At 42.1% G+C, this 27892-nt stretch overlaps 1 protein-coding gene across 3 annotated transcripts in view; it reads right to left on the bottom strand.

Annotated features, from left to right (window-relative positions):
- Nucleotides 1-27892, bottom strand: part of LOC111156595 (ninein like) — a 143355-nt gene that overhangs the window by 74520 nt on the left and 40943 nt on the right. For all 3 annotated transcript variants that reach the window (XM_022517580.1, XM_022517582.1, XM_022517583.1), the window contains exon 2: nucleotides 3395-3588. In XM_022517580.1, coding sequence (XP_022373288.1) covers nucleotides 3395-3577 — 183 coding nt within the window. In that variant the 5' untranslated portion in view covers nucleotides 3578-3588. The remainder of the gene's footprint in view (nucleotides 1-3394; nucleotides 3589-27892) is intronic.

Raw genomic sequence — 27892 nt, 5'->3', positions numbered from 1 at the left:
TTGAGAGTAAAATTCTCTTTCTAACCAAATTTAAAATACTAAAGGTAAGATCCTTGCCACTGATAAAGAAACATGAGAACATAACATAAAATGCACATGGGAATTTCCCACACTCCACAGGAATCTTGGGCCACATTGATTTCTGGCCTGAAACCAGACCTTGATAACGTTTCTTTAACAGGAAATAGGAATTAAAAATGAGCATACTTCAATGAATTAAAACATTATCTTTTTAATTCAAATTAATATTGTCCTTCATTTTTGTAACTGAATTGAAGTATCAATGACCAACATTTACATGATGTCATATATGTTAGTTTCTACAAGGAAACTGGATGTGTGATACTTGAACTGAAAAGCCAATCAATTTTCCTGGATAAAGGATTTCTCTTGATTTTTCTCTGAAATCTACTGAAATCTCCACCATTTGGTTTCTGTTGCAGAAAATGGTGACAACTATCTGGATATTTATGGCTTGACACCAGCTTCCCCTAAAACACCTATAGAAGGTTTCACCTAAGTGGTGGCTCTGTGAGCTATGTCCTTTCTGTGGCATGAGGCAGAGGAACAATAAAAACTCTGACAGCAGAAATAATCCATCATAAGCACTATCACAGAAGAGATGGTATAAAGTGTGGGGTGGAGCAGACCCCTAGAGGCATCAGGTGGTGTGGGCACTGCTCTTGAAATGTTACAGAGAGAGAAGGGGGGACAACTTCAGGTCAGACACAAGAGCACTAATGGAAGCAGAGCTATTTCTTGATTTACCCAACACCTGACTTGCTTTTTGGAAACAGAAATCATGGCTGTAAGAGAATGGAGTTGGGACAGACACAAAGATGGATGAATATCCACAGAGCTTTTCCACGTGCCACCATTCATCAGAAAAGATCAGGCTCCTGTCCTTGCTTATGACTGTCTTATGTCTCCTTCTAACATACCTCCCCATAAAAGTGTGGAGAAACTTCCAGCCTCCCAGAAGGATTACAACTCAAAGGAACTGCTTTATGGGATACATGTGATGTGGGGGAGGCCAGAAATCTCAATTCCAACTTGATTTTTCTCCTTACTGATGTTCCAATACTAACCTTTTTTTTTCCTATCATAATTTGATGCTTCTTTTTTAAAGATTTTATTCATTTATTTGAGAAAGAGAGAGAGAGAGAGTAAGCGAAAGAGAGAGTACAAGCCAGGGGGAGAGGCAGAGGGAGAAGCAAACTCCCCGCTGAAAAAGGGAGCCCGATGTGGGACTCGATCCCAGGACCCTGGGATCATGACCTGAGCCAAAGGCAGACACTTGGCCAACTGAGCCATCCAGGGGCCCCAGTGTGAAGTTTCTAAATGTTGTACTATGGTTGCTGGAGGGGAGGGGGTTAGGAGGATAGGGTAGCTGGGTGATGGACACTGGGGAAGGTATGTATTATGGTGAGTTCTGTGTATTGTGTAAGACTGATGAATCACGGACCTGTACCCCTGAAACAGATAATGCATTATATGTCAATAAAAAAATTAATAAATGTTATACCACTTTTGCACATACAAAACAAAGCAGGGTAAGGCTCGGGAATGATGTGATTTGTTCAATCAGCAGAACCTGCCATCTGAATATGAACCCCAAAGTTATTCTTTTGGTTTTGAATTTTCTCAACTATCAAAAATAACCAAGAAAACCAGATCATCTGTTTGTACTGCCTGAATAACCAGAGTGCTGATTTTCACATTGTATGTTTTTTATGATGTTTGATCATTATTAAAAGTACACCTGATTTGGGGCTCCTGGGTGCTACAGTCAGTTAAGTGGCTGACACCTGGTTTCAGCTCAGATCCTGCTCTCAGGGTCATGACATCAAACCCTGCATTAGCTCTGTGCTCAGCACAGAGTCTGCTTGACTCTCCTTCCCTCTCCCTCTGCCCGCCCCACCCCCCAAATGAATAAGTAAATCCTTAAAAAAAATACACCTGGGGCGCCTGGGTGGCTCAGTCAGTTAAGCATGATCCTGGGGGTCCTGGGATCGAGCCCCAAGTCAGGCTCCCTGCTCATGAGTAGTCTGCTTCTCTCTCTCCCTCTCTGTGTGTGTGTGCTCTCTTTCTCTCTCTAGCTCTCTCTCTCTCTCAAATAAATAAATAAAATCTTTAAAAATATATTTTAAAAAATACACCTGACTCTTAAGTTCTTAAAAACAACAACAACACACAAAACCAAAAGGCAGGAGTAGAGTAAAAAGAAACAGAGAATGGGTGTGGTCAGCTTAATTGAGGCAGAGCTCCCTAAGAGGGAGTAACATTATCCTACTGACAGGCATTGGGAAGTAACAAGAGGTACAATTCATCTGGACTTTCTCCCTGTACCAGCAGTGAGAGTTTTTTTCCTTGGTTTTCTTCATTTGTTTTTGTCCAAGAGCCAATTCAGGAACATCTGCAGGCTGGATTTTTTTTCTCATTTGATAATAAAAATAGTTTCATTGATTTCTGTGGCAGAAAAAAAAAAAACAACCTCTTCCTTCAAAGTTAAGATGACCAACACTGTTTCTATGACATAAGTTAATATCTAGACATAATTAAGCAGTAGGGACAAGGTGGGAGGTACTTTTTAGTATTTCTGTCAGGAAAGCAAGTTGTGGTCTAGGTTCTAGATCACCGTTCTGGATGATCTTCAATTTCCTAGTGAAAAGCAGCAAAGATAGAGTACTTTCTATCTGGCCTAGATGAAATCACAGGACACCTCTGAATATAGGTATCTTGTTCCTGCAGCAGTGGTGTGCACTTGCTTTGTCTAGCTGCTAGAAAGAATTGCAAGCTGTGTCATTTTACTGGTCAATCAGCCTTCAAGGCACTTCAAGGCACCCAGTGTGTCATCTGCCCACAGATCCTTGTATTTTTGTGAACCACCTGCCTCCCACCCATACAGCCTTCCACCCCTTCCCCGCCCGACACCCAAAAAATCTCTCAAACATCTTTCTGGAAAAACTAAACCAAACCAAACCTCTGGAAGTAACTATGCTTTCAAAAAAAAGTAATCTGGGGGCGCCTGGGTGGCTCAGTGGGTTAAAGCCTCTGCCTTCAGCTCAGGTCATGATCCCAGGGTCCTGGGATCAAGCCCCGCATCAGGCTCTCTGCTCCGCGGATAGCCTGCTTCCCTCTCTCTCTCTGCCTGCCTCTCTGCCTACTTGTGATCTCTGTCTGTCAAATAAATAAATAAAATCTTTAAAAAAAAAAAAAAGTAATCTGAAGGAAACTCTTGCTTCAATGGAGGAGTCCCCAGAAGGAAAAGCGCTGTTCAAGTTTCTAGTAACTCTACTCTGGTGTGTCTTTAGTCCACTGATATTTCTCAAATGCCTGCAGTTAACTACAGTACTCTGTGCTTTTCTTTATAAGAATGAAGTCAAATACCCACCCTGGCAAAGTGGTCATTTCCAAGAAGTGTTTGCAGAAGGATGGGCAGCTGCTTTTCCAGATGCAGCTTTAGGCAGAGCTGGGTCAGTTCCTCCCGGTCCAGAAAGCCTGTCCCTGTGGTGTCACAGCTGCTGTAGACTTCCCTGAGCTGTGAAACATAGTGGTTCTCTTCTTCTTCGTCCATCCCATAGCAAGCTGGACATGCCAGGGGAAAAAAAAAAATCAAGAGTACACTCTTACTGCCACACCTCACACATTCTTTCACTGCTCTGATGAGCCTCAGCAAGGTGGCCCAGGTGCAGGTAGGGGCTGGGCACATGGGAAAAGGCATCCAGGGTGCTCTCAGTTTTATGTGAGGCCTCTGTAGGAGAGGCCAGAAGCATGTGACCAGGGAGCCAGTCCCTGTTCACAAAACCCAGAATCTCTTTGTTTTTTAAGATAAATATCTATTATTGGGGTGCCTAAGTGGCTCAGTTAAGCATTTAACTATTGATTTCATTTCAGGTCATGATTTCAGGGTCCTGGGATCAAGCCCCATGGCAGACTCCCTGCTCAATGGAGAGTCTACCTGTCCTCGCCCCTCCACCTGCCCTCTCTCTCTTTTAAATAAATAAATAAATCTTTTTAAAGAAATTTAAAAAAAATTATCTAGGGAGCACCCAGGTGGCTCAGTCATTAAACACCTGCCTTTGGCTCAGGTCATGATTCCAGGGTCCTGGGATCGAGCCCCATATCAGGCTCTCTGCTCAGCGGGAAGCCTGCTTCTCCCTCTCCCATTCCCCCTGCTTGTGTTTCCTCTCTTGCTGTGTCTCTCTCTGTCAAATAAATAAATAAAATCTTTAAAAAAAAAAAAAAAAGAAAGAAAAGAAATTTTAAAATTATCTATTGTAGAATAATCAGAAAAAAGAGGTAAATGTAAAATAGAGAGCTAAAATTATCCCCCCAAATTATGAATATTTTGGCAAGTATATATACACTCTAATTTCTCTCTAGACATACACAAATATGGTATTTTTTCCCTTATTAGTATTCAGTTACAAATACTAAAAAGGAAAAATGTAAACAAATTTTACCAAATTTTTAATAAAAAATGGAAACTCCAATAAAATTTATTGAAGATGTTGATTAATCACAAAAGAAGAAAAACAGGGGCGCCTGGGTGGCTCAATGGGTTAAGCCTCTGCCTTCAGCTCAGGTCATGATCTTAGGGTCCTGGGATCGAGCCCCACATCGGTCTCTCTGCTCTGCAGGGAGCCTGCTTCCTCCTCTCTCTCTGCCTGCCTCTCTGCCTACTTGTGATCTCAGTCTGTCAAATAAATAAATAAAATCTTAAAAAAAAAAAAAAAGAAGAAGAAGAAAAATATATGGTTAATAACTTCTAAAAAGTTCTAAAAATATCTGTTCACATCAAAAAATATCCAAATGAAAACAAAGATACTATTTGTCACTGACAAATTATCAAGATTAACCCCCCCAATGTTAGCTGAGGATATCATAAGAAGGGTCTCTCACATGTTGCTGAGAAAGTGACAAGTAAATGCCTTCCAGACATTCTAGACTTTTCACATTTGCCAAGAAATTTTTAAATAATTGTATTATCTTACCTATTTATTTCATGTACACAAAATTCCTTACAGAAATTCTTATAGCTTTGGGAAACAGAGCTACAGACAAAGACATAAAAGAAAATACAAGAAAATAAATAAAAGAAAATAAAATGTCCAATGAAAGAAAATAGCTTCCTAAGTTACAGCATAATTATATGGCAGAAGATTCAATAGGCTTAAAAGACACATTTTTGAAGAATATTTAACAGGAGACGAGGTGCAGTTGATAAAATATCAAGGCAGGATAAAAACTTTATAATAATAATAGCTAGTATACATACTAGTCAGTTCACATATTCATTTATATCTAGAACAGTTCTATCAGGAGACTTCTGCAATTCTGTGGGAGGAAGGAAGGAAGGGAAGGCAAGAGAAGAAAAGAAGAGAAAAGAAGAGGAGACGAGAAGAGAAGAAGGCAGAAGGGAGGGAAGAAAGGAAGTAGGGAGGAAAAATCTACACCAAAGTGGTAAGAGATGATTTTATGGTATTACACATTTCCATTTTCTACATTTTTATATTTCTGAAAAATTGTTACAGAAAATGAAACACTTCATAACTAGAAAAATGTCGCTAAATCATGAAAAACACTTAAGTCCTAAAGGAATTAGGATGAACCATATGAACTTGTCAATACTGGACTGTTCTGACCAACAACAACAGTGATTTCATGTCAGCATATGACACAGACACAGATCCTGGACAACTCTGAAAAGAGGAAATATGATAAGTAAACAAGCATGGAAAACTGATCAAGCTCATTAATAATCAAATGATTAATTTATAAACATAAAACAGCAAAGCAACATCTCTTACTAATAACAGACAGCACAATAAATGCCAATTAAATAAAGACATAATTCTTCCTAAGAGAGAGAGAGAGAGCAAGCATGTGATGGGGGGAGGGATGCAGGGGGAGGGGGAGACAGAGAATCCTAAGCAGGCTCCACAGCCAGTGTGGAGGCTGATACGGGGCTGGATCTCAAGAGCCTGAGATCATGACCTGAGCCGAAATCAAGAGTCAGACCCTTACCCACTGAGCCACCCAGGAGCCCCAAAGATATAATTTTTAATGTCGACACCATTTGACCACCGTCACCCATGTGGGTAGGGAAGTCTCCCTCAGCACAAAAACTATATGAGGGACTGGAATCTGTTCACATCAACCCCCCAAGCCCAGAGTATCACTTTACTCAGGAAAACAACAGAATCAATGAGTGTCAGTAAAAAAAAAACTCACTTTGAATAGAATCTTCATTGTGATGTTTTACCATGTTCTTAAAAGGTGAACTGCCGCCCCTGAGCTCCTGACTGACTGAACACCTGCTGATCAGGTGTAAAGACTACCAGCATCTACTCTGAGGATGAGTAAACCAGCTCCTGGCCTCAGGTTGGGTGCAGGAGTAAAGGGAGAACAAGCCTGCCCTATCCACTCATCAAATTACACGGGCACTTCAGCAGGAGCACGGGGAAGTGGAAAAACGGCAAGGAGCACTGGACCTGGGAACACATACATGCTCCCATCCCAGACTGCTTTGAGATGATTAGAGACAACATTGAGAAACACAGATATACATGTGAAAACATGAAGGATAAATCAGAAAACTAAATGAGCTTCCTAACTCGACATCTGTCAAGCTTCTCATCCAAGAAGAGTCCCCACCCAGAGTTGGAAGCTGCATCCTTTTGTGGACAACAGCCAGCTGTGGTGAGCTACATACAATACAATTTGCCAAAGCTAGTTTCTGATAAGCCACAAGTAAACAGATAGGAGAACATAACAGTGAGAAAGACAAGTGGCAAAATTCAGTATGTTAAAGAGGGTAGAGGAATCAAGATGAGGAAGGTAAGGAGTGACTAGGGAGCCCTGACTATAGAACCTACCACACCCACATCTCCCTGATGCTCCCCCCACCCCAAGCTCTCTCCCTGTTGCCCTATTTACAAACAATACCCCCCTCCCCCACCACCTCTGCAAATCATGAACAAATCTTCCATTTCTTTTATTTTACCTTTAGTTATAACCAATTCAAGCAATTAACAGTATATAAAGAAAACAAAAACAAAACAAAACAAAAGCCCAACCCCACTCCCAGAGGTAAACGTTGCTTAAAGTGTAGGTTTGAAATTATTCCCAAGTCTACAAGGTGGATGGACACACTGACATGTATACATACGTAACACACATAGACATGCATATTTTTACATAAGTGTAACACCATACGTATTATTTTACAACTTTTATTTTTTTGTTATTATTATTATTTTCTAATTTATTTGACAGAGATCACAAGTAGGCAGAGAGGCAGAGAGAAAGAGCGGAGGAAGCAAGCTCCCTGCTGAGCAGAGAGCCTGAAGCGGGGCTCGATCCCAGAACCCTGGGATCATGACCTGAGCTGAAGGCAGAGGATTTAACCCACTGAGCCACCCAGGCGCCCCTATTTTACAACTTTTAAAAAATATACAACATCTGAGAGATCATTCCATGCCTTCTTCATTTAAAAAAATGACTATATGCTCTTGTGCTCTTCTGTGCAGAGATGTAACACAGCTTACCCAAGGACTGTTTTAGAGATACGGGGTATCTCCAGGGTTATCTCTTACAAAACCTTCCTCAGCAAACACCCCATGGGGCATCTTCATGAGTCCAGAAGGGACTAAATGAAGCCATGCTCTGTGGAGCATGCCCAGGGCGGTGCAGGAGTGTCCCTGGAGAAGGCAAACTTGGCTGTTTTCTCAGGGGCAGAGCAAGAAGAGAAGAAACATCTTCCTTTCCCAGCCATAGTCCTGGCATCCACATCCTAGGCTACTCCTGCATCCACATCACTCTGGGTGGATGAGCTCTCTCTCCACCACAGGAATTTAAGTTCCTGTTGAGTTGCAGCTTTCCCTTTCTACACAGACAATGGAAGAGAGTCTCAATCTGGGGGCAGAAGCGCCCTGGCTGCCCATGGAGGTGTAGGCTGTGTGTGGAGGGCCCACTGATGGTGAGTCTCCCCCTGGTGAAACGGTGGTCCACTGCCCGCCACATCCCAAAGCCTTGCTAAAACAAGGAGCAGCACAAAGAAACAATAAGTACCAAGACTGCAGGCACCAGAGAGGCAACAAGACTTAAAAAGAAGAGTGGCAGGGGAGGAGTCAAGATGGTGGAGAAGTAGCAGGCTGAGACTACTTCAGGTAGCGGGAGATCAGCTCGATAGCTTATCTAAAGATTGCAAACACCTACAAATCCAACGGGAGATCGAAGAGAAGAAGAACAGCAACTCTAGAAACAGAAAATCAACCACTTTCTGAAAGGTAGGACTGGCAGAGAAGTGAATCCAAAGCAACGGGAAGATAGACCGTGGGGGGAGGGGCCGGCTCCCGGCAAGTGGCGGAGCAACAGAGCACAAAATCAGGACTTTTAAAAGTCTGTTCCGCTGAGGGACATTGCTCCAGAGACTTAACCAGGGTGAAGCCCACATGGGGTCAGCATGGCCTCAGGTCCCGCAGGGTCACAGAAGGATCGGGGTGTCTGAGTGTCCAAGAGCTTACAGGTATTAGAACGGGGAGGTGGCTACAGAGACAGAGCCAAGGAGTGAGCTCTAAGCTCAGGGTTACCTTGAACCGGTCGCAGGCTCGGTCAGCTCAGAGCGCAGCTGGAGGCCAGGGTGACGGGAGTAATTGGGCGCTGTTCTCTGAGGGCGCACTGAGGAGTGGGGCCCCGGGCTCTAGGCTCCTCCGGGCCGGAGACCGGGAGGCTGCCATCTTCATTCCCGCCCTCCGGAACTCTACGGAAAGCGCTCAGGGAACAAAAGCTCCCGAAAGCAAACGCAAGTGGATTACTCAGACCGGCCCTGGGTAAGGGCGGTGAAAATCCGCCTGGGGCAAAGACACTTGAGAATCACTACAACAGGCCCCTCCCCCAGAAGATCAACAAGAAACCCAGCCAGGACCAAGTACACCTACCAAGGACAGCAGTTTCAATACCAAGGAGAGAGGCGGAATTCCAAAGGAGGAGAAAACAAAGCACGGAACTCATGGCTTTCTCCCAATGATTCTTTAGCCTTGCAGTTAATTTAATTTTTTTTTCTTTTTCAACTTTTTTTCTTCTTCTGCTAAATTTTTTTAACTTTTACCCTTTTCTTTTTTAACGTTTTTTAAGTAGTTTATCTAATATATATATATTTTTTCCTTTTTATATTTTTTCTTTATTGGTTTTCTTTTTTTAATTGTTTCTTTCTTTCTTTTTTTTTTTTTTCTTCTTCTTTCTGAACCTCTTTTTATCCCCTTTCTCCCCCCTCACGATTTGGGATCTCTTCTGATTTGGCTAAAGCATATTTTCCTGGGGTTGTTGCCACCCTTTTAGTATTTTACTTGCTCCTTCATATACTCTTATCTGGACAAAATGAGAAGGCGGAAAAATTCACCACAAAAAAAAAGAACAAGAGGCAGTACCAAAGGCTAGGGACCTAATCAATACAGACATAGGTAATATGTCAGATCTAGAGTTCAGAATGACGATTCTCAAGGTTCTAGCCGGGCTCGAAAAAGGCATGGAAGATATTAGAGAAACCCTCTCCGGAGAGATAAAAGCCCTTTCTGGAGAAATAAAAGAACTAAAATCTAACCAAGTTGAAATCAAAAAAGCTATTAATGAGGTGCAATCAAAAATGGAGGCTCTCACTGCTAGGATAAATGAGGCAGAAGAAAGAATTAGCGATATAGAAGGCCAAATGACAGAGAATAAAGAAGCTGAGCAAAAGAGGGACAAACAGCTACTGGACCATGAGGGGAGAATTCGAGAGATAAGTGACACCATAAGACGAAACAACATTAGAATAATTGGGATTCCAGGGGTGCCTGGGTGGCTCAGTGGGTTGAGCCGCTGCCTTCGGCTCAGGTCATGATCTCAGGGTCCTGTGATCGAGCCCCGCATCGGGCTCTCTGCTCGGCGGGGAGCCTGCTTCCTCCTCTCTCTCTCTGCCTGCCTTTCTGCCTGCTTGTGATCTCTCTCTGTCAAATAAATAAATAAAATCTTTAAAAAAAAAAAACAATAATTGGGATTCCAGAAGAAGAGGAAACAGAGAGGGGAGCAGAGGTATATTGGAGAGAATTATTGGAGAGAATTTCCCCAATATGGCAAAGGGAACAAGCATCAAAATCCAGGAGGTTCAGAGAACCCCCCTCAAAATCAATAAAAGAATAGGTCCACACCCCGTCACCTAATAGTAAAATTTACAAGTCTTAGTGACAAAGAGAAGATCCTGAAAGCAGCCCGGGAAAAGAAGTCTGTAACGTACAATGGTAAAAATATTAGATTGGCAGCAGACTTATCCACAGAGACCTGGCAGGCCAGAAAGAGCTGGCATGATATATTCAGAGTACTAAACGAGAAAAACATGCAGCCAAGAATACTCTATCCAGCTAGGCTATCATTGAAAATAGAAGGAGAGATTAAAAGCTTCCAGGACCAACAAAAACTGAAAGAATTTGCAAATACAAAACCAGCTCTACAGGAAATATTGAAAGGGGTCCTCTAAGCAAAGAGAGACCCTAAAAGTAGTAGATCAGAAAGGAACAGAGACAATATACAATAACAGTCACCTTACAGGCAATACAATGGCACTAAATTCATATCTCTCAATACTTACCCTGAATGTTAATGGGCTAAATGCCCCAATCAAAAGACACAGGGTATCAGAATGGATAAAAAAACAAAACCCATCTATATGTTGCCTACAAGAAACTCATCTTAAACCCGAAGACACCTCCAGATTTAAAGTGAGGGGGTGGAAAAGAATTTACCATGCTAATGGACATCAGAAGAAAGCAGGAGTGGCAATCCTTATATCAGATCAATTAGATTTTAAGCCAAAGACTATAATAAGAGATGAGGAAGGACACTATATCATACTCAAAGGAACTGTCCAACAAGAAGATCTAACAATTTTAAATATCTATGCCCCTAACGTGGGAGCAGCCAACTATATAAACCAATTAATAACAAAATCAAAGAAACACATCGACAATAATACAATAATAGTAGGGGACTTTAACACTCCCCTCACTGAAATGGACAGATCATCCAAGCAAAAGATCAACAAGGAAATAAAGGCCTTAAATGACACACTGGACCAGATGGACATCACAGATATATTCAGAACATTTCATCCCAAAGCAACAGAATACACATTCTTCTCTAGTGCACATGGAACATTCTCCAGAATAGACCACATTCTCGGTCCTAAATCAGGTCTCAACCGTTATCAAAAGATTGGAATCATTCCCTGCATATTTTCAGACCACAATGCTCTGAAGCTAGAACTCAATCACAAGAGGAAATTTGGAAAGAACCCAAATACATGGAGACTAAACAGCATCCTTCTAAAGAATGAATGGGTCAACCAGGAAATTAAAGAAGAATTGAAAAAATTCATGGAAACAAATGATAATGAAAACACAACGGTTCAAAATCTGTGGGACACAACAAAGGCAGTCCTGAGAGGAAAATATATAGCGGTACAAGCCTTTCTCAAGAAACAAGAAAGGCCTCAGGTACACAACCTAACCCTACACCTAAAAGAGCTGGAGAAAGAACAAGGAAAAAAGCCTAAACCCAGCAGGAGAAGAGAAATCATAAAGATCAGAGCAGAAATCAATGAAATAGAAACCAGAAAAACAATAGAACAAATCAACAAAACGAGGAGCTGGTTCTTTGAAAGAATTAATAAGATCGATAAACCCCTGGCCAGACTTATCAAAAAGAAAAGAGAAAGGACCCAAATAAATAAAATCATGAATGAAAGAGGAGAGATCACAACTAACACCAAAGAAATACAGACAATTATAAGAACGTACTATGAGCAACTCTACGCCAACAAATTTGACAATCTGGAAGAAATGGATGCATTCCTAGAGACATATAAACTACCAAAACTGAACCAGGAAGAAATAGAAAGCCTGAACAGACCCATAACCAGTAAGGAGATTGAAACAGTCATCACAAATCTCCAAACAAACAAAAGCCCAGGGCCAGACGGCTTCCCGGGGGAATTCTACCAAACATTTAAAGAAGAACTAATTCCTATTCTCCTGAAACTGTTCCAAAAAATAGAAATGGAAGGAAAACTTCCAAACTCATTTTATGAGGCCAGCATCACCTTGATCCCACAACCAGACAAGGATCCCATCAAAAAAGAGAACTACAAACCAATATCCTTGATGAACACAGATGCAAAAATTCTCACCAAAATACTAGCCAATAGGATTCAACAGTACATTAAAAGGATTATTCACCACGACCAAGTGGGATTTATTCCAGGGCTGCAAGGTTGGTTCAACATCCGCAAATCAATCAATGTGACACAACACATTAATAAAAGAAAGAACAAGAACCATATGATACTCTCCATAGATGCTGAAAAAGCATTTGACAAAGTACAGCATCCCTTCCTGATCAAAACTCTTCAAAGTGTAGGGACAGAGGGCACATACCTCAATATTATCAAAGCCATCTATGAAAAACCCACCGCAAATATCATTCTCAATGGAGAAAAACTGAAAGCTTTTCCGCTAAGGTCGGGAACACGGCAGGGATGTCCGTTATCACCACTGCTATTCAACATAGTACTAGAAGTCCTAGCCTCAGCAATCAGACAACAAAAGGAAATTAAAGGCATCCAAATTGGCAAAGAAGAAGTCAAACTATCACTCTTCGCAGATGATATGATACTATATGTGGAAAACCCAAAAGACTCCACTCCAAAACTGCTAGAACTTGTACAGGAATTCAGTAAAGTGTCAGGATATAAAATCAATGCACAGAAATCAGTTGCATTTCTCTACACCAACAACAAGACAGAAGAAAGAGAAATTAAGGAGTCAATCCCATTTAAAATTGCACCCAAAACTATAAGATACCTAGGAATAAATCTAACCAAGGAGACTAAGAATCTATACACAGAAAACTATAAAGTACTCATGAAAGAAATTGAGGAAGATACAAAGAAATGGAAAAATGTTCCATGCTCCTGGATTGGAAGAATAAATATTGTGAAAATGTCTATGCTACCTAAAGCAATCTACACATTTAATGCAATTCCTATCAAAGTACCATCCATTTTTTTCAAAGAAATGGAACAAATAATCCTAAAATTTATATGGAACCAGAAAAGACCTCGAATAGCCAAAGCAATATTGAAAAAGAAAGCCAAAGTTGGTGGCATCACAATTCCGGACTTCAAGCTCTATTACAAAGCTGTCATCATCAAGACAGCATGGTACTGGCACAAAAACAGACACATAGATCAATGGAACAGAATAGAGAGCCCAAAATAGACCCTCAACTCTATGGTCAACTAATCTTCGACAAAGCAGGAAAGAAAGTCCAATGGAAAAAAGACAGTCTCTTCAACAAATGGTGTCAGGAAAATTGGACAGCCACATGCAGAAAAATGAAATTGGATCATTTCCTTACACCACACATGAAAATAGACTCAAAATGGATGAAGGACCTCAATGTGAGAAAGGAATCCATCAAAATCCTTGAGGAGAACAAAGGCAGCAACCTCTTCGACCTCAGCCGCAGCCAACATCTTCCTAGGAACATCGCCAAAGGCAAGGGAAGCAAGGGCAAAAGTGAACTATTGGGATTTTAGCAAGATCAAAAGCTTTTGCACAGCAAAGGAAACAGTTAACAAAACCAAAAGACAACTGACAGAATGGGAGAAGATATTTGCAAATGACATATCAGATAAAGGGCTAGTGTCCAAAATCTATAAAGAACTTAGCAAACTCAACACCCAAAGAACAAATAATCCAATCAAGAAATGGGCAGAGGACATGAACAGACATTTCTGCAAAGAAGACATCCAGATGGCCAACAGACACATGAAAAAGTGCTCCACATCACTCGGCATCAGGGAAATACAAATCAAAACCACAATGAGGTATCACCTCACACCAGTCAGAATGGCTACAATTAACAAGTCAGGAAATGACAGATGCTGGCGAGGATGCGGAGAAAGGGGAACCCTCCTACACTGTTGGTGGGAATGCAAGCTGGTGCAACCACTCTGGAAAACAGCATGGAGGTTCCTCAAAATGTTGAAAATAGAACTACCCTATGACCCAGCAATTGCACTGCTGGGTATTTACCCTAAAGATACAAACGTAGTGATCCGAAGGGGCACGTGCACCCGAATGTTTATAGCAGCAATGTCTACAGTAGCCAAACTATGGAAAGAACCTAGATGTCCATCAACAGACGAATGGATAAAGAAGATGTGGTATATATACACAATGGAATACTATAGCCATCAAACGAAATGAAATCTTGCCATTTGCGACGACGTGGATGGAACTAGAGGGTATCATGCTTAGCGAAGTAAGTCAATCGGAGAAAGACAACTATCATATGATCTCCCTGATATGAGGGAGAGGAGATGCAACATGGGGGGTTAAGGGGGTAGGAGAAGAGTAAATGAAACAAGATGGGATTGGGAGGGAGACAAACCATAAGTGACTCTTAATCTCACAAAACAAACTGAGGGTTGATGGGGGGAGGGGGGTTGGGTGGGGGGGGTTGGGATTATGGACATTGGGGAGGGTATGTGCTATGGTGAGTGCTGTGAAGTGTGTAAACCTGGCGATTCACAGACCTGTACCCCTGGGGATAAAAATATATTATATGTTTATAAAAAATAAAATTAAAAAAAAAAAGAAGAGTGGCAGCTCCTTCCTCATCACCTATAGGAGCTGTGTTTGCAGCATCTTCAAAGGTCTCCAGGCCCCACCAAGTCTGGAGTTGTCTCTATAGGCCCAGGCTGCTTCTACCTCATCTACTCTGGGAGCACACATACACACTTTTGAGGCTGGGTGGGGATTTCCACAGAACAGGAGGAGCTTCCATAGAATTAAAAAGACCACAGACTTAGTGGGCCAGCAGGGCCCCAGTTTTGGGGAGAGCAGCAGAACCTCTTCGAACAGCCCCTGCTCCCACAGCATGAGGCCCCCATCTTCGTCAGCTCACAGGAGAACATCCAGTGTACTCACAATGAGCCTATGGGGTGAGAATGCAAAGAAAACCTGCCCTCAGTAAAACACTACTGGATTCAGGTCCTGAAAAGAGGGACCAAGCCCTCACAGAAGGTTGAGTGCCAGAAGCACATTTCAGGGAAGTAGAACAGTCTCCTCTGTCTACAGAGAGGCTGGTGCAGTGTCTGGTAGGCTTTTGGGTCTCCCCCACATGCCAGGTTATGAAACAGCTTCTAGAGAACCCTTCTGAGAGGCCACATATCTTCCGAGGGAAAACACATCAGTAACAATAAAGGGCAGTGAGGGCAAAGCAGGGCCTTAGGGGGTCAGAAGAAAATCAAGAAAATGTAAATGGGAAACAGGCCAAATGCACACGCCACCAGGTTGCCATCCAGTGACCCATGAGCAGGAGGGAGTGACTGGCATAGTCCTCCCACGCTCCACCCCCATCTGCCCTCTAGGCCACAAGGCAGACAGACAGGCACTCAAGAAGGGCTCCAGCAGCACCTCCTATATTCCCAGAGCTGACCTCAGTGCAGGTCTGTTGTGCACCCTATCAAATGCCTGAAATGTTTCAGGTTTGCCCTTTTATGCTAGACATTCTCTGATGAGCCCATTTAAGCAAGAGCAATACAGGATGCTGCAATTTAGCAATCTCAAAGGGGAGGTCACCAGCATTATGGGTCCACTTAATCTCAGGGCTGCCGCATCCTAGGCTCCTCCAGTACAGGTCAGGCGTAGGAGGAGATACAAAGCAGGGGGAGAGAAGGGAGCACTCTCTAGAGCATTCACCCAGGTGATGGGGGCATTTCTCAGGAGGCCAGGTAAGCTTAAGAACCTTCCCAGTACCTGGACTGTCACAGAGGAGATAACAGGGAAATCAAGGCCTAGCAAACCCGCATGTGTTCCCACATCACACTGGACCTGTCAAACCTGTGGCCTCCCTGTCTGATCTCCTGCCCCAGGATTCCAGGATTGGGCAGAATTCAGATGTGGGGGCTGAAGGGTAAAGGGCTCAGAGGGGTCCTCCCAGTAGCAATGACAAGCTAGCCCTCCTAGTGAGAGAACTTACTGTCTGTCCACAGGCCTCCACAAATGGGTGGACGCAGGGGAGGGGCCCACACACTCAACCCCATGTCACCTGGGTTACACTTTGTTCTGCTCAATGCACAGTTGAGTTCCCGGCCATTCAGAAACATTCCTTTCCTCTCATTTCCCTCATCCCTGTGAATCTGACCCACTGCCCCAAGAGAGCAGGTGCTTCATCTACCGGCCAGGTGGGGAGAGGCAAATGGTGTGATTCAGGCACAGCAGCTCTACCAGTCGGACAAAAAAGATCTTTCAGTCACAATCTGTTAAGACATTTCCTAACCCCCCACCAAGGATGATGTCCAGCCCTGTTTTCAAAACAAAGGGGAAAAGGAGGCACTGCCTCTATTCCTGTACACCCTGTGGAATTTGCCCTCCTCCCATTCCGAGATGTGGGAGGAGTCTTCCTGCAGCTTCTGCAATACCACATAACAAACCTCAGTGGTGGAACAGAAGGCAACACTGGCCAGGAAGGCTTGGAAGAATGGCAAAGCCACCCTCGGCTGGAAAGCATGGCCCAGGCATAGGTCTAGCCTGCCAGTGCAGGGTCATGAAGAGTTAGTTGCATGTCTTCCCCTGCATTTAGGTGTCTCAGGAAAGGGCTTCTGTGACAAGACCACAGAATGACAGAAGTAGTAGAGAAACCTGAATGGGGGCCTCAAAATTCTGATGTTCACACACACACCCCTCATTTGCTAGAATCTGGGGGTAGTGAATGGGGAGGTGATGTTTGCAGGAGGGGAGACCCAAGAAGTGCACAAGCCTTACCCCACCCCCCAACACACAGAAAGAGAAATGAATATCCAGAAGGAGATAAAGGAAAATCATTTAAAGTTATCAAAGAAATGAGAGTGCTAGACAAAGGAATGATAAGGACACCAAGGGAGGTTTCTGGGACACTGACATATTATAGTTGTAAAAAAAAATCCAGTGGCAAGACTGGAAGACACAGAGGGAAATCTTCCATAAAGTATATCTAAATAGGAAGGGGCGACTAGGTGGCTGAATCAGTTAAGCATCTGCCTTTGGCTTGGGTCATGATCTTGGGGTCCTGGAATCAAGCCTTGCATCAGGATCCCTGCTCAGCAGGAAGCCTGCTCCTCCCTCTCCTCCCCACTTATTCTCTCTCAAATAAAATAAATAAATAAATAAAATCTTTACATAAATAAATAAACAGTAAGGAGATGAGACCATATGACAAGGAAAAGACTGTCTCTTCTATAAATAGTATTGCAAAAACTGGATATCCACATGCAAAAGAATGAATTTTGACCCTTACCTTATACTATACACAAAAAACTGACAATAGATTCAAGATCTAAATTAAGATCTACAACTCTAAAACTCTAAAAAGAAAACACAGAGGAAAAATTTCATGATGTTAGATTTGGGAATGGTTTCTTACAAAAGCACAGGCAACAAAAGCAAAAATAGGCAGATGGTACTATATCAAACTTAACTTCTGCACATTGAAGAAAAAAGTCAACAGAGTGAAAGGCAGTTTATATAGTGAACGGGAGAAAATAATTGTCAACCATATCTGATAGAAGGTTAGTAACTAGAACATATAAAGAATTCTTACAACTCAATAACAAAAAATAAGTGACCCCATTTAAAAATGGGCAATGGTCTTGAAGAGATATTTCTCCAAAGATGATATACAAATGGCTGACAAATGGCCAACCATATGCAAAGGCTCAATATCTCTCATCGTGAGAGAAATGCAATGACATACTATGTCACACCTATTAGGATGGCCACTATAAAAGAATAAAACAGAAAACAAGCATTGGTGAGGATGTGGAGAAGCTGGAACAGTACACAGCAATGTTGGTGAGCATGTAAAATGGTACCGCCACTCCGGAAAACTGTATGAAGGGTACTCAAAACTCTAAAACTAAAACCCATATGATCCAGCAATTCCACTTCCAGGTATATATCCAAAGGAACTGAAAGCAAGATCTTAGAGATACTTGCTTACCCATGTTCACCGCAGCATTATCCACAACAGCCAAAAGGTAGAAGAGCCCAAATGTCCATTGACAGAAGAGCACAGAAACATCCATACAATGGATGTGGTATATCCATACAATGGAATATTATTCAGCCTTCAAAAGAAAGAAACCCTGTCACACACTACAACACGGCTGGACCCTGAGGATGTTATATTGAATGAACTCTGCCAGTCACAAGAGGACAAATACTGTGTGATTCCACTTACATACATGCTTAGTCAAATCACAGAGACAGAAAGTAGAGTGGTGGTTGCCAGGGGCTGGTAGGAGTAGTGGGGGGGGAGAGCTGTTCTGTGGGTATAGAGTTCAGAGTCACAGAAGAAAAAGTTCTCCAGGTGTGTTACTCTATGTGTGAATATAGTTAACACTTCTGAACTGTACATTTTAAAAAATATTAAGTGGGTAAATTTTTTATTAAGTACTTTTTACTTTAAAATTTAAAAGTAAAAAGTTTTTACAAAGAAAATAATTCAAAATTTGGTGGCTTACTTTCTGAAATTGCCTGGCTCTGTTCTATAGCACTTTTATCTGGATTTTTTCTTTCATAACAACAGCAAGTATCAATCCCAAAGCTCCAGGCATCCTCTAAAAGTCCAGGAAAGGGAACCAGCTGAAGAGAAGGCAAATTACAGGAATAATATAAGAACTTTCCAAGTAGACAGATGACTAACTCCCATCATGTAGGACAACAAATAAAATCTCACACCTAAGTAAATCCTTTTCTTTTCTCCATATTTTATTTTCAAAGCAATAAAATAAAAGTTGAGGCCACCTAAGTAAATCCTCGTGAAATTTCTGAACAAACCAACCAACCAACCAACAAGTCATCAAAGCGTCCAGATAAGAAAGAACACTCCCATGGACACCTGGGTGGCTCAGTGGGTTAGAGCCTCTGCCTTCAGCTCAGGTCATGATCTTAGGGTCCTGGGTTCGCGCCCCACATCGGGCTCTCTGCTTGGCGGGCAGCCTGCTTCCTCCTCTCTCTCTCTGCCTGCCTCTCTGCCTACTTGTGATCTCTGTCTGTCAAATAAATAAATAAAATCTTTTAAAAAAGAAAGAAAGAAAGAACACTCCCACACTCATAGCCCTGGGCAGCAGAACCAGCATGTGCTGTTGGCAGCAAGACCAAGAGCTCTCACGAAACCAGGCCCTGACATCCCAAGTCAAGACCACTTTCAACCTCCTCTGGAAGCTACTGACATGTACTTCAGCAAAATGAGAAAGAGGAAGAGGCAGGATCTCGGATCTGGCTCCCATGCACGTGACAAAGACTCCTGGGAGAGCCGTCCTGGGGCAGGCCAGAGGGCAACCCACACAAAACCAACAAAAAGAGCAACCCATGGGGTCTTGTGTGTGTGTGACCAGCCAGAAAACAACAAATGGGTAGGTTTCTCACAGAGCTGATAGAGCATCTGGAAAAAAAAATAAGGATTAAGTCCATTAAAAAGTAAGTACAAACCAAAAAACATGAACCTCTCTCTAAAGCCAAACTTGGCACATGGACACATTTGGATGTGGCCATCAGGCAGGGGTGGCAGGGAAGCCTCAAGGTGGAGATGCCATCCGAGTAACAGCCCTGGACTGTGGCAGAGGGAGTGGAGGAAGTGGGAAGGCACAGCCACAGAAGGATAGGTGTGGCGACCTCGGGAGGCTCTGCCCTATTTGCCCTATTAAGGAAGAGCAGCCTTCCACGGGCCCCATACGACAGAGTTCCAGCCTGGAGTCAAACACTTCTTCTCCTGCTGGGCAATTTCCCTTCCCACCTTCTGCTTTGCTGCTGCTGAGGGGACAGTGATAGAAAATGACAGGGGCTAGATACACAAAAACAGCGGCTTAGCCTTAATGATCCTTATAATTTCACCACTAACAGCATTAGAATTTTGGTTCTTACACCAAGGTTACCAGGTTCCCAGTTTTCATGCTGCTCAAATTCTATTTCTAGAAATGCCTCACTGAAAAACTGCCTCTTCCTCAGTCCTTCCCTCCCTCCCTGAGCCATCAACCTAAATTACAGGGGATAAGAAGCAGCCCTAACACCACTCCTACCCAGCAGGGGCCCTACAGCACAGAAGCTAGGGGAATCTTCTGTTTACACTTCCTAAATCCTCTCTGTGTGAGGCCAGGAGCCAGAACACGCCTTCCCCTGTAATCCTTCCACAGACTCCTGGGGAAGGAGGAAAGAAACACAGGGACAGACTTCTTTGCCTGCTCAAGCAGACCCTGCCATGGTCTCCCAGGACCCATCTGTCCAGGACTGCCCACCTGTGGTGCCCTGCTTGCTCCCCTACTCACTTGTGAAGTACAAGCCTCACAGCAGAGTGGTTGTTATAAATAATAAACAGTCTTCCAGGGTTCAAGGGCCTCTTTAGTTTCCTCTTCACCTAAACGGAATTAATCTTCCTTTGCATTCCACATATGCATAAAATGCTTGCACAGCAAAACCACCTGAAAACCTGGTCCCATTCAGTAGCTGACTACAGGACTGGGGACAATATTCCAGATAATGAGGAACACCTGGTTTCTCAAGGTTTTATTCTTCTGAAATTGGAATCAGTAGAATCTCAATTATTCTCAAGCTATAAAGCTTAATTCAAAATATGAGCATAAACTTTGCTACCAGGTGAAACAAAATGCTGTTTTTACCTGGAGAAGAAAAACCTGCTCCGATGCAAACCAGATATTGGCCCTGAGACAGAGGTCCCTGGCCCGCACTTTGTAGGATAACGCAGCCCCTGGAGGCCAACAGAGCAAGGTGTTGGTTTGCATTTAATTGATACACAGAGATGAGGGAATTTAATCTGTGCCCCTAGAAACTCACTGAGTATTGAGGATAGAGAAGAGAATGGTAGTCTCTCAGCAGTAGCTAATTTTGCTGATCTTTGAGGGTCCAGAGGATTGTGTTGCAACGGGAAGTAATTCCAAACAAAGCCCTCCATAAAAACCTGCTCTCTCAGAATGAATGGGACCAAGGGCGGCCATTCTAGATGGGTTCATTCTTTATCCGGAAAGATGTTACAATCCTTTTAAAATATTAAAGCCTGTCCTTGGGTTCCAGTGGAGCAGACCTCAGTGCCACTTTAAAACAGCCTTGTGCTTTTTAATCAACCTTCATACCTTGGCAGTTCTAAGCTTTTAGGATTAATTTCAGCGTTAATTCTTTTCATAGCTTTTTCTTGTTTTTCAAAATTTATACTGTGTATTTACTTTGCCGGCATGGGTCCAAAATATCTCAGAAGAAGATATTTCTTTTTCTACCTTTTTTTATCAAAGGGATTTTCTAGTTCCAACAATGTAAAAATAACCAAATACTTCCTTTAATATTTGCTTTTCCTACAAAGCAGATACATTAAAAACTATAAGGATATCAAATTCTACAACTATCCAGGGGCCCCTCATTGGCTCAGTCAGTTAAGCATCTGCCTTCAGCTCAGGTAATGGTCCTGGGATGGAGCCCAGCACTGGGCTCCCTGCGCTCAGCGGGGAGCCTGCCTTTCCTCTTCCCTGCCCCTACCCCCACTCGTGCCCTCTCTCTCAAATAAAAAAAACTTAAAAAAAAAAAAAATTCTAGAACTGTCAAAAAAACTCCTATTTTTCTGGGGTCTCCTAAAGAGGAGACTATGGCACACAGTGATGGCAGACTCTAGTGTCAGTCTCCAGTTGTACTATGGGCACTTTCCAGCTCTGTGACCTTGAACAAGTTACTTCACCTCTCTGTGCCTCCATATGTCATTTGGAGACTGTGAACATTAAAGTTATTGCTATGCTTATTAACATGTCAAGTACTGAGTCCAGTGTCTGGCATATGGCAGGTACGGAATAAACACCGGCATCTCTGCCGCTACACAAACGCATGAGCCTGGGGATGCATACACACCTGTACTCCTACACAAACCAGGTAGTTGTCCACAACTTTCGAAGTAAACTATACGTAGATAATCTGGTAAATGGCTATTCCGTGACGACAGATGAAGAGATTTTTTTTTTTTAATAAACATATAATGTATTATTAGCCCCAGGGGTACAGTTCTGTGAATCACCAGGTTTACAAACTTCACAGTACTCACCATAGCACATACCTTCCCCAATGTCCATAACCCCACCACCCTCTCCCTACCCCCCTAACCCCAGCAACTCTCATTTTGTTTTGTGAGATTAAGAGTCTCTTATGGTTTGTCTCCCTCCCAATTCCATCTTGTTTCATTTATTCTTTTCCTACCCCCCAAACCCCCCATGTTGCATCTCCACTTCCTCATATCAGGGAGATCATATGATAGTTGTCTTTCTCCAATTGACTTATTTCACTAAGTATAATATAATACTCTCTAGTTCTATCCACGTCGTCGCAAATGGCAAGATTTCATTTCTTTTGATGGCTGCATAGTATTCCATTGTGTGTGTGTGTATACATACACACACACACACACATATATATATATATCACATCTTCTTTATCCATTCATCTGTTGATGGACATCTAGGTTCTTTCCATAGTTTGGCTATTGCGGACATTACTGCTATAAACAATTGGGCACATGTCCCTTCGGATCACTACATTTGTATCCTTAGGGTAAATACCCAGTAGTGCAATTACTGGGTCATAGGGTAGCTCTGTTTTCAACTTTTTGAGGAACCTCCATGCTGTTTTCCAGAGTGGTTGCACCAGCTTGCATTCCTACCAACAGTGTAGGAGGGTTCCCCTTTCAGATGGAGATTTTTAAATTTTTAATGGAAATTATACATAAAATCATATCTATATTTTAAAGTACATATGACCACTTAACATACCTTCTCCTCAGAATTACCATTTTGTGTGTGATATTAGCACCTGAAACCTATTCTCTTAGCAAATTTCCACTATTCTAAACAGTTTTATTACAGCTATAGTCATCATGGTATATGTTAGACAGGAAGAGTAGTTTTGGAAGAAGAGGAGGCAATGTGACCACAGAGGGAAAGATTGGACTAATGTAGCCCTAGAATCTGCAGAGAGAGTGACCCTGTCAATACCTTCTGGACTTCTGGCTTCTGTAACTGTAAGAGAATGACTTCATGTTGTTTTAAGCCACATAGTTTGTGGTCATTTGTACAGCAGCCCTAGGAAAAGGGAAAGCAGCCCTAGGAAAAATAACACAACATCCCGTTTCTCTCTCTCTCTCTTTTTTTTTCATTAACATATAATGTATTATTTGCCCCAGGGGTACAGGTCTATGAATCATCAGTCTTAAACAATTCATAGCACTCACCATAGTGCATACCCTCCCCAATGTCCATTATCCCTCCACCCCATCCCACCCACCCCCCCCCCAGCAACCCTCAGTTTGTCTCCTGAGATTAAGCGTCTCTATGGTTTGTCTCCCTCCCCAGTCCCATCTTGTTTCATTTTCCCCTCCCTTCTCCCCACGAAGCCCAGCCCTACCTCTCAAATTCCTCATATCAGAGAGATCACATGATAATTGACGTTCTCTGACTGACTTATTTTGCTTAGCATAATACCCTCTAGTTCCATCCACATCACTGCAAATGGCAAGATTTTTTTTTTAATTGCTGCACAGTATTCCATTGTATATATACTCCACATCTTCTTTATCCATTCATCTGTTGATGGACATCTATCCTCTTTCCATAGTTTGGCTATTGTGGACAACATCCCATTTCTTAATATTGTTAAATGGCAATACTCTCTAAACTGGTGTACAGATTTAGCACAACCCCTATCAAAATTTCAGTTGGTTTCTTTAAAGAAATTGACAAGCTGATCTTAAAATTTGTAGGAAATAAAAGGGACCCAGAATACCCAAAACAATCTTAGAAAAGAATGAAAAAGTTGGAGGATTCACACTTCCCAATTTCAAAACTTACCACAAAGGTACAATAGCCAAGACAGCATGGTACTGGCAAACCAAGAGACAATCTGACCAATGGAATAATCTACAGGCAAGAAATAAAACCTCACACTTATAGTCAATTGATTTTAACAAAGGAGTCAAAACAATTCAATGGGAAAAGACAAGTCTTTTCAACATATGGTACTGGGACAACTGGATAGACACATGCAAAAGGCTGAAGGGGAATCTCTACTTATTGTATATCATATACAAAAACTAATTAAAAACCAAATTGTAACAGCTAAAACTATAAAACACTTAGAAGAAAATAGAAGAGTAACTCTTCTAAAGGAGTAAATGACCTTTGATTAGGCAATGTCATATCTTTCAATAGACCACCAAAACCACAAGAAACAAAAGAAAAAAAAAGCCAGAAAAATGGACTTAACTAAAATCTCAAAATCTGTTTTATGGCAAAGGTCACTACCAAGAAAATGAAGAGAAAAAAGAAAGAAAACATTTTCAAATTCTGTATCTGATAAGGGAATCAGGTTTAGAATACAAAAAGAACACTTACAGCTCTATAATAAAAGCACAAATAACCCAATTAAAAAATGGACAAAGGATCTGAATTGCTATTTCTCCAAAGAAGAGTCACAAATGACCAAACATGTTTAACCTCTTTAGCCATCAGAGAAATGCAGATCAACAACACAATGAGATACTACTTAGAGTATTTAGGTTGGCTATTATAAAAAAAGACATGTAATGGTAAGTGCTAGTAAGGACATGGAAAATTTGGAAAGCAAGAATCTTGTAAGCAGCAAGGAATCCTCAAAAAGATTAATAGCTAACTCCTCATCAGAAAGCATGGATCAGAAGGCAGCAAGATGACATATTTGAAGTGGTAAAAGAAAAAGGAGGTCAACCAAGAATTCTATATCCAGTAAAAATCATCCTTAAAATGAAGGAGACATAATGCCAAAGGCATGATTCATGAAAGAAATAACTGATTGGTTGGACTTCATCATTAAAATAAAAAACTTGTGCTCTAGGAAAGACACCATTAAGGGAAATAAAAGACAAGCCCACAGACTAGGAGAAAATATTTGCAGATGATATGTCAGATAAAGGACTGTTACTCAAAATATACAAATAACTCTTAAAACTCAAGAAAATGAACCATCTGATTAAATAATGGGGGAAATGAATAAACATCTCAGTACAAATGGGGAAGGAGGCAAGACAGTGGAGAAGGGGATCCCATTTTAACTGGTCCCTGAACTTAGCTGGATATCTATCAAACCATATTGAACACCCACAAAATCAGCCTGAGATGTAAGCATATATATCTGGATTTCTACAAGCAGAAAAGCGACTGCTTTTTGCATGGTAGGATTTGCTCAGTCATGAATCTACTGGGAGATACAGGAAGATAAACAGAAGGGGGAGGGAGTCTCCATAAGCTGGCTCCTGGAAAGTGACATGACACAGCCCAAAACCAGAACCCTTAGAAGTCTGCTCTAGTGAGAGAGATCCTTCTCTGAAAGGGGCTCTGGAAATGAAAAGGCAGAATTCTAAGTAGGACATAGTGGTCTTGGGATCCAAGGAGTCACAGAGCGAATGGGGGTGCCTGAACCAGTAGAGTGTCTGAGCAGTGGATCCAGGAAGCAGGTTATTGTCAGCGAACCCAGGATGGGACTCAGCTCAATCACCATAAACTGTGAACTAAGCAGTTGGTATTTGCTCTTTTCCTGAGCAGCCTTAAAAATGTCTGGAACCTGCACCTGCAACTTGGCAAAAGCTCACAGGGAGGTTGAGTCCCAGAAAGGACATTAGGGCATGATTTAGGAGCTTCAGATGTACATGAGAGCCCAGAGCTACTTGCAGTTTTAGAGTCACAAAGGGCAATGACGCTCCCAGGCCCCTGGGACTGCCTCTCAAAGAGTTGCTGTGGGCACGCACCATGAGAGGCTGCGGTTTTCAGAGGTGCATAAACCCCAGAGAGTTTATTAAAGAGGCCAGACTTAAATCTTTCTGCTCTGGGCCAGAGGTTTGGGTGTGCCCATTTTTGCTCTGACAGCCCCCAGGGAACAAAAGCCACACAGAGGACTGACCCCATCCCACTGCAGGGGTAAGGCAACTCCACCCAGGCAGGGTTTCCTGAGAAACAGGGTAGCAGGCCTGTCTCCCAGAAGACAGACTGGAAGAACAGGAGGATGAAAACCCTACAGATCCCACAAGACTGTAAAATCCCAACGCCAGGGGAAAATAGTATACTGAGCTCCAGGTGTTGCCTCACGACTTGTATATTTTTCAGATAAAATTCTCCATTTCTTTTTTTCCTTTTTCTTAGCTTTTTCTCTGTTCTTTCTTTTAATCTTTATCTCATTTCAACTAAGATGTTTATTATATCAACTTATATTTCATAGTTGCCTTTTGTATTTTTTCACAGCTACCTTTTTTTATACATATATACTTCATTTTAGTACTTTTTTCACTCTAGTTAATTTAATCTTTTAAATATACAAGTCTTACTTTCCTTGCAAATTGGGATGTAGCACCTTCTATCACACAGACCAAAATTCACCCAGGAATAAGTGATACACCTTGCTTTGTATCACTTTGTGAGATTATAGTCTTTCTTCCCCTTCTCCCCCTCTTTTCAAAATTTTGTTCTTATGTTTCACTTTGGCTTTGTTTATCTGTGGTGGCCTCCTACCACTCCATATTTTGCTAGGGTGCATCTTGCCTGGGTCATCGTTGATATCTTGGACTCTACTCATTCGCCCACACATTGTTCTCTGGACAGAATGACAGGAAGGGGGAACTCACACAAAAAAGAACCAGAGGCAGTGTTCTCTGCCACAGAGCTAATCGATATGGATATAAGTAAGATTCCAGAGAAAGAATTCAGGATAACAATCATAAAGTTAATAGCTAGGCTTGAAAAAAGCATAAGCAAAAATATAGAATCTCTAAAGGCAGAAATGAGATCTAATCAGGCCAAATGTAAAATGCTGTAAGTGAGATGCATTCTAAACTGGATATTCTTAACAGCTAGGGTTAATGAGGCAGAGAAAATAAGAGAAGAGAAGAGAAGAGAAAATAAGTGATCTAGAAGAAAAGTTGATGGAAAGGAAGGAAGTTGAGGAAAATAGAAATAGGCAGCTAGTAGTACATGATAAAAGGCTTGGGGAGACTAATGATGCCATGAAAATGTTCCAATGTCAGAATTCTTGGGTTCCCCAAAGCAGTGGAAAAAGAGAGAGTCAGAAGGTACATCTGGCCAAAACATAGCTGAGAACTTCCTTAATCTAGGAAAGGAAACAGACATTCTTGTCCAAGAGGCAGAAATGACCCCTCCCAAAATCAGTAACAATAGATCAACACCCTGACATATAATAGTGAAGCTTACAAATTTTACAGCCAAAGAAACTATCCTGAGAGTAGCTAGGGAGAGGAGGTTCCTTACGTATGGAAAGGAACATCAAATAACATCCGACCTTTCCACAGAAACCTGCAAGCCAGAAAGGGCTGGAAAGACATAGTCAGGGAACTAAATGAGAAGAACATGAAGCCAAGTATACTTTATCCAGCAAGGCTGTCATTCAGAACGGCTGGAGAGAGAAAGAGCTTCCCAGGACAGGAAGAAACTGAAAGAATATGTGACCAACAAGTCAGCCCTGCAAGAAATATTAAGGGGGGTTCTCTAAGTGAGGAGAGACCCCAAGTGTCACATAGACCAAAAAAAACCAGAGAAAATCTACAGGAACAGGGGCTCTATAGGCAATACAATGGCACTAAATTCAGATCTTTCAATAGTTACTCTGAATGTAAATGGGCTGAGCCCTCATCAAAAGACACAGGGTTTCAAACTGGATAAAAACTAAGACCCATGCATATGCTGCCTACAAGTGACTCACTTTAGAAACAAAATCACCTCCAG

This window comes from Enhydra lutris, unplaced genomic scaffold, assembly GCF_002288905.1.
Source record: "Enhydra lutris kenyoni isolate GAN:26980312 unplaced genomic scaffold, ASM228890v2 scaffoldscaffold47, whole genome shotgun sequence".
Classification (NCBI taxonomy): domain Eukaryota; kingdom Metazoa; phylum Chordata; class Mammalia; order Carnivora; family Mustelidae; genus Enhydra; species Enhydra lutris.
Note: the sequence above shows the minus strand (reverse complement) of the source record. Positions and strands in the feature narration are given on the sequence as shown.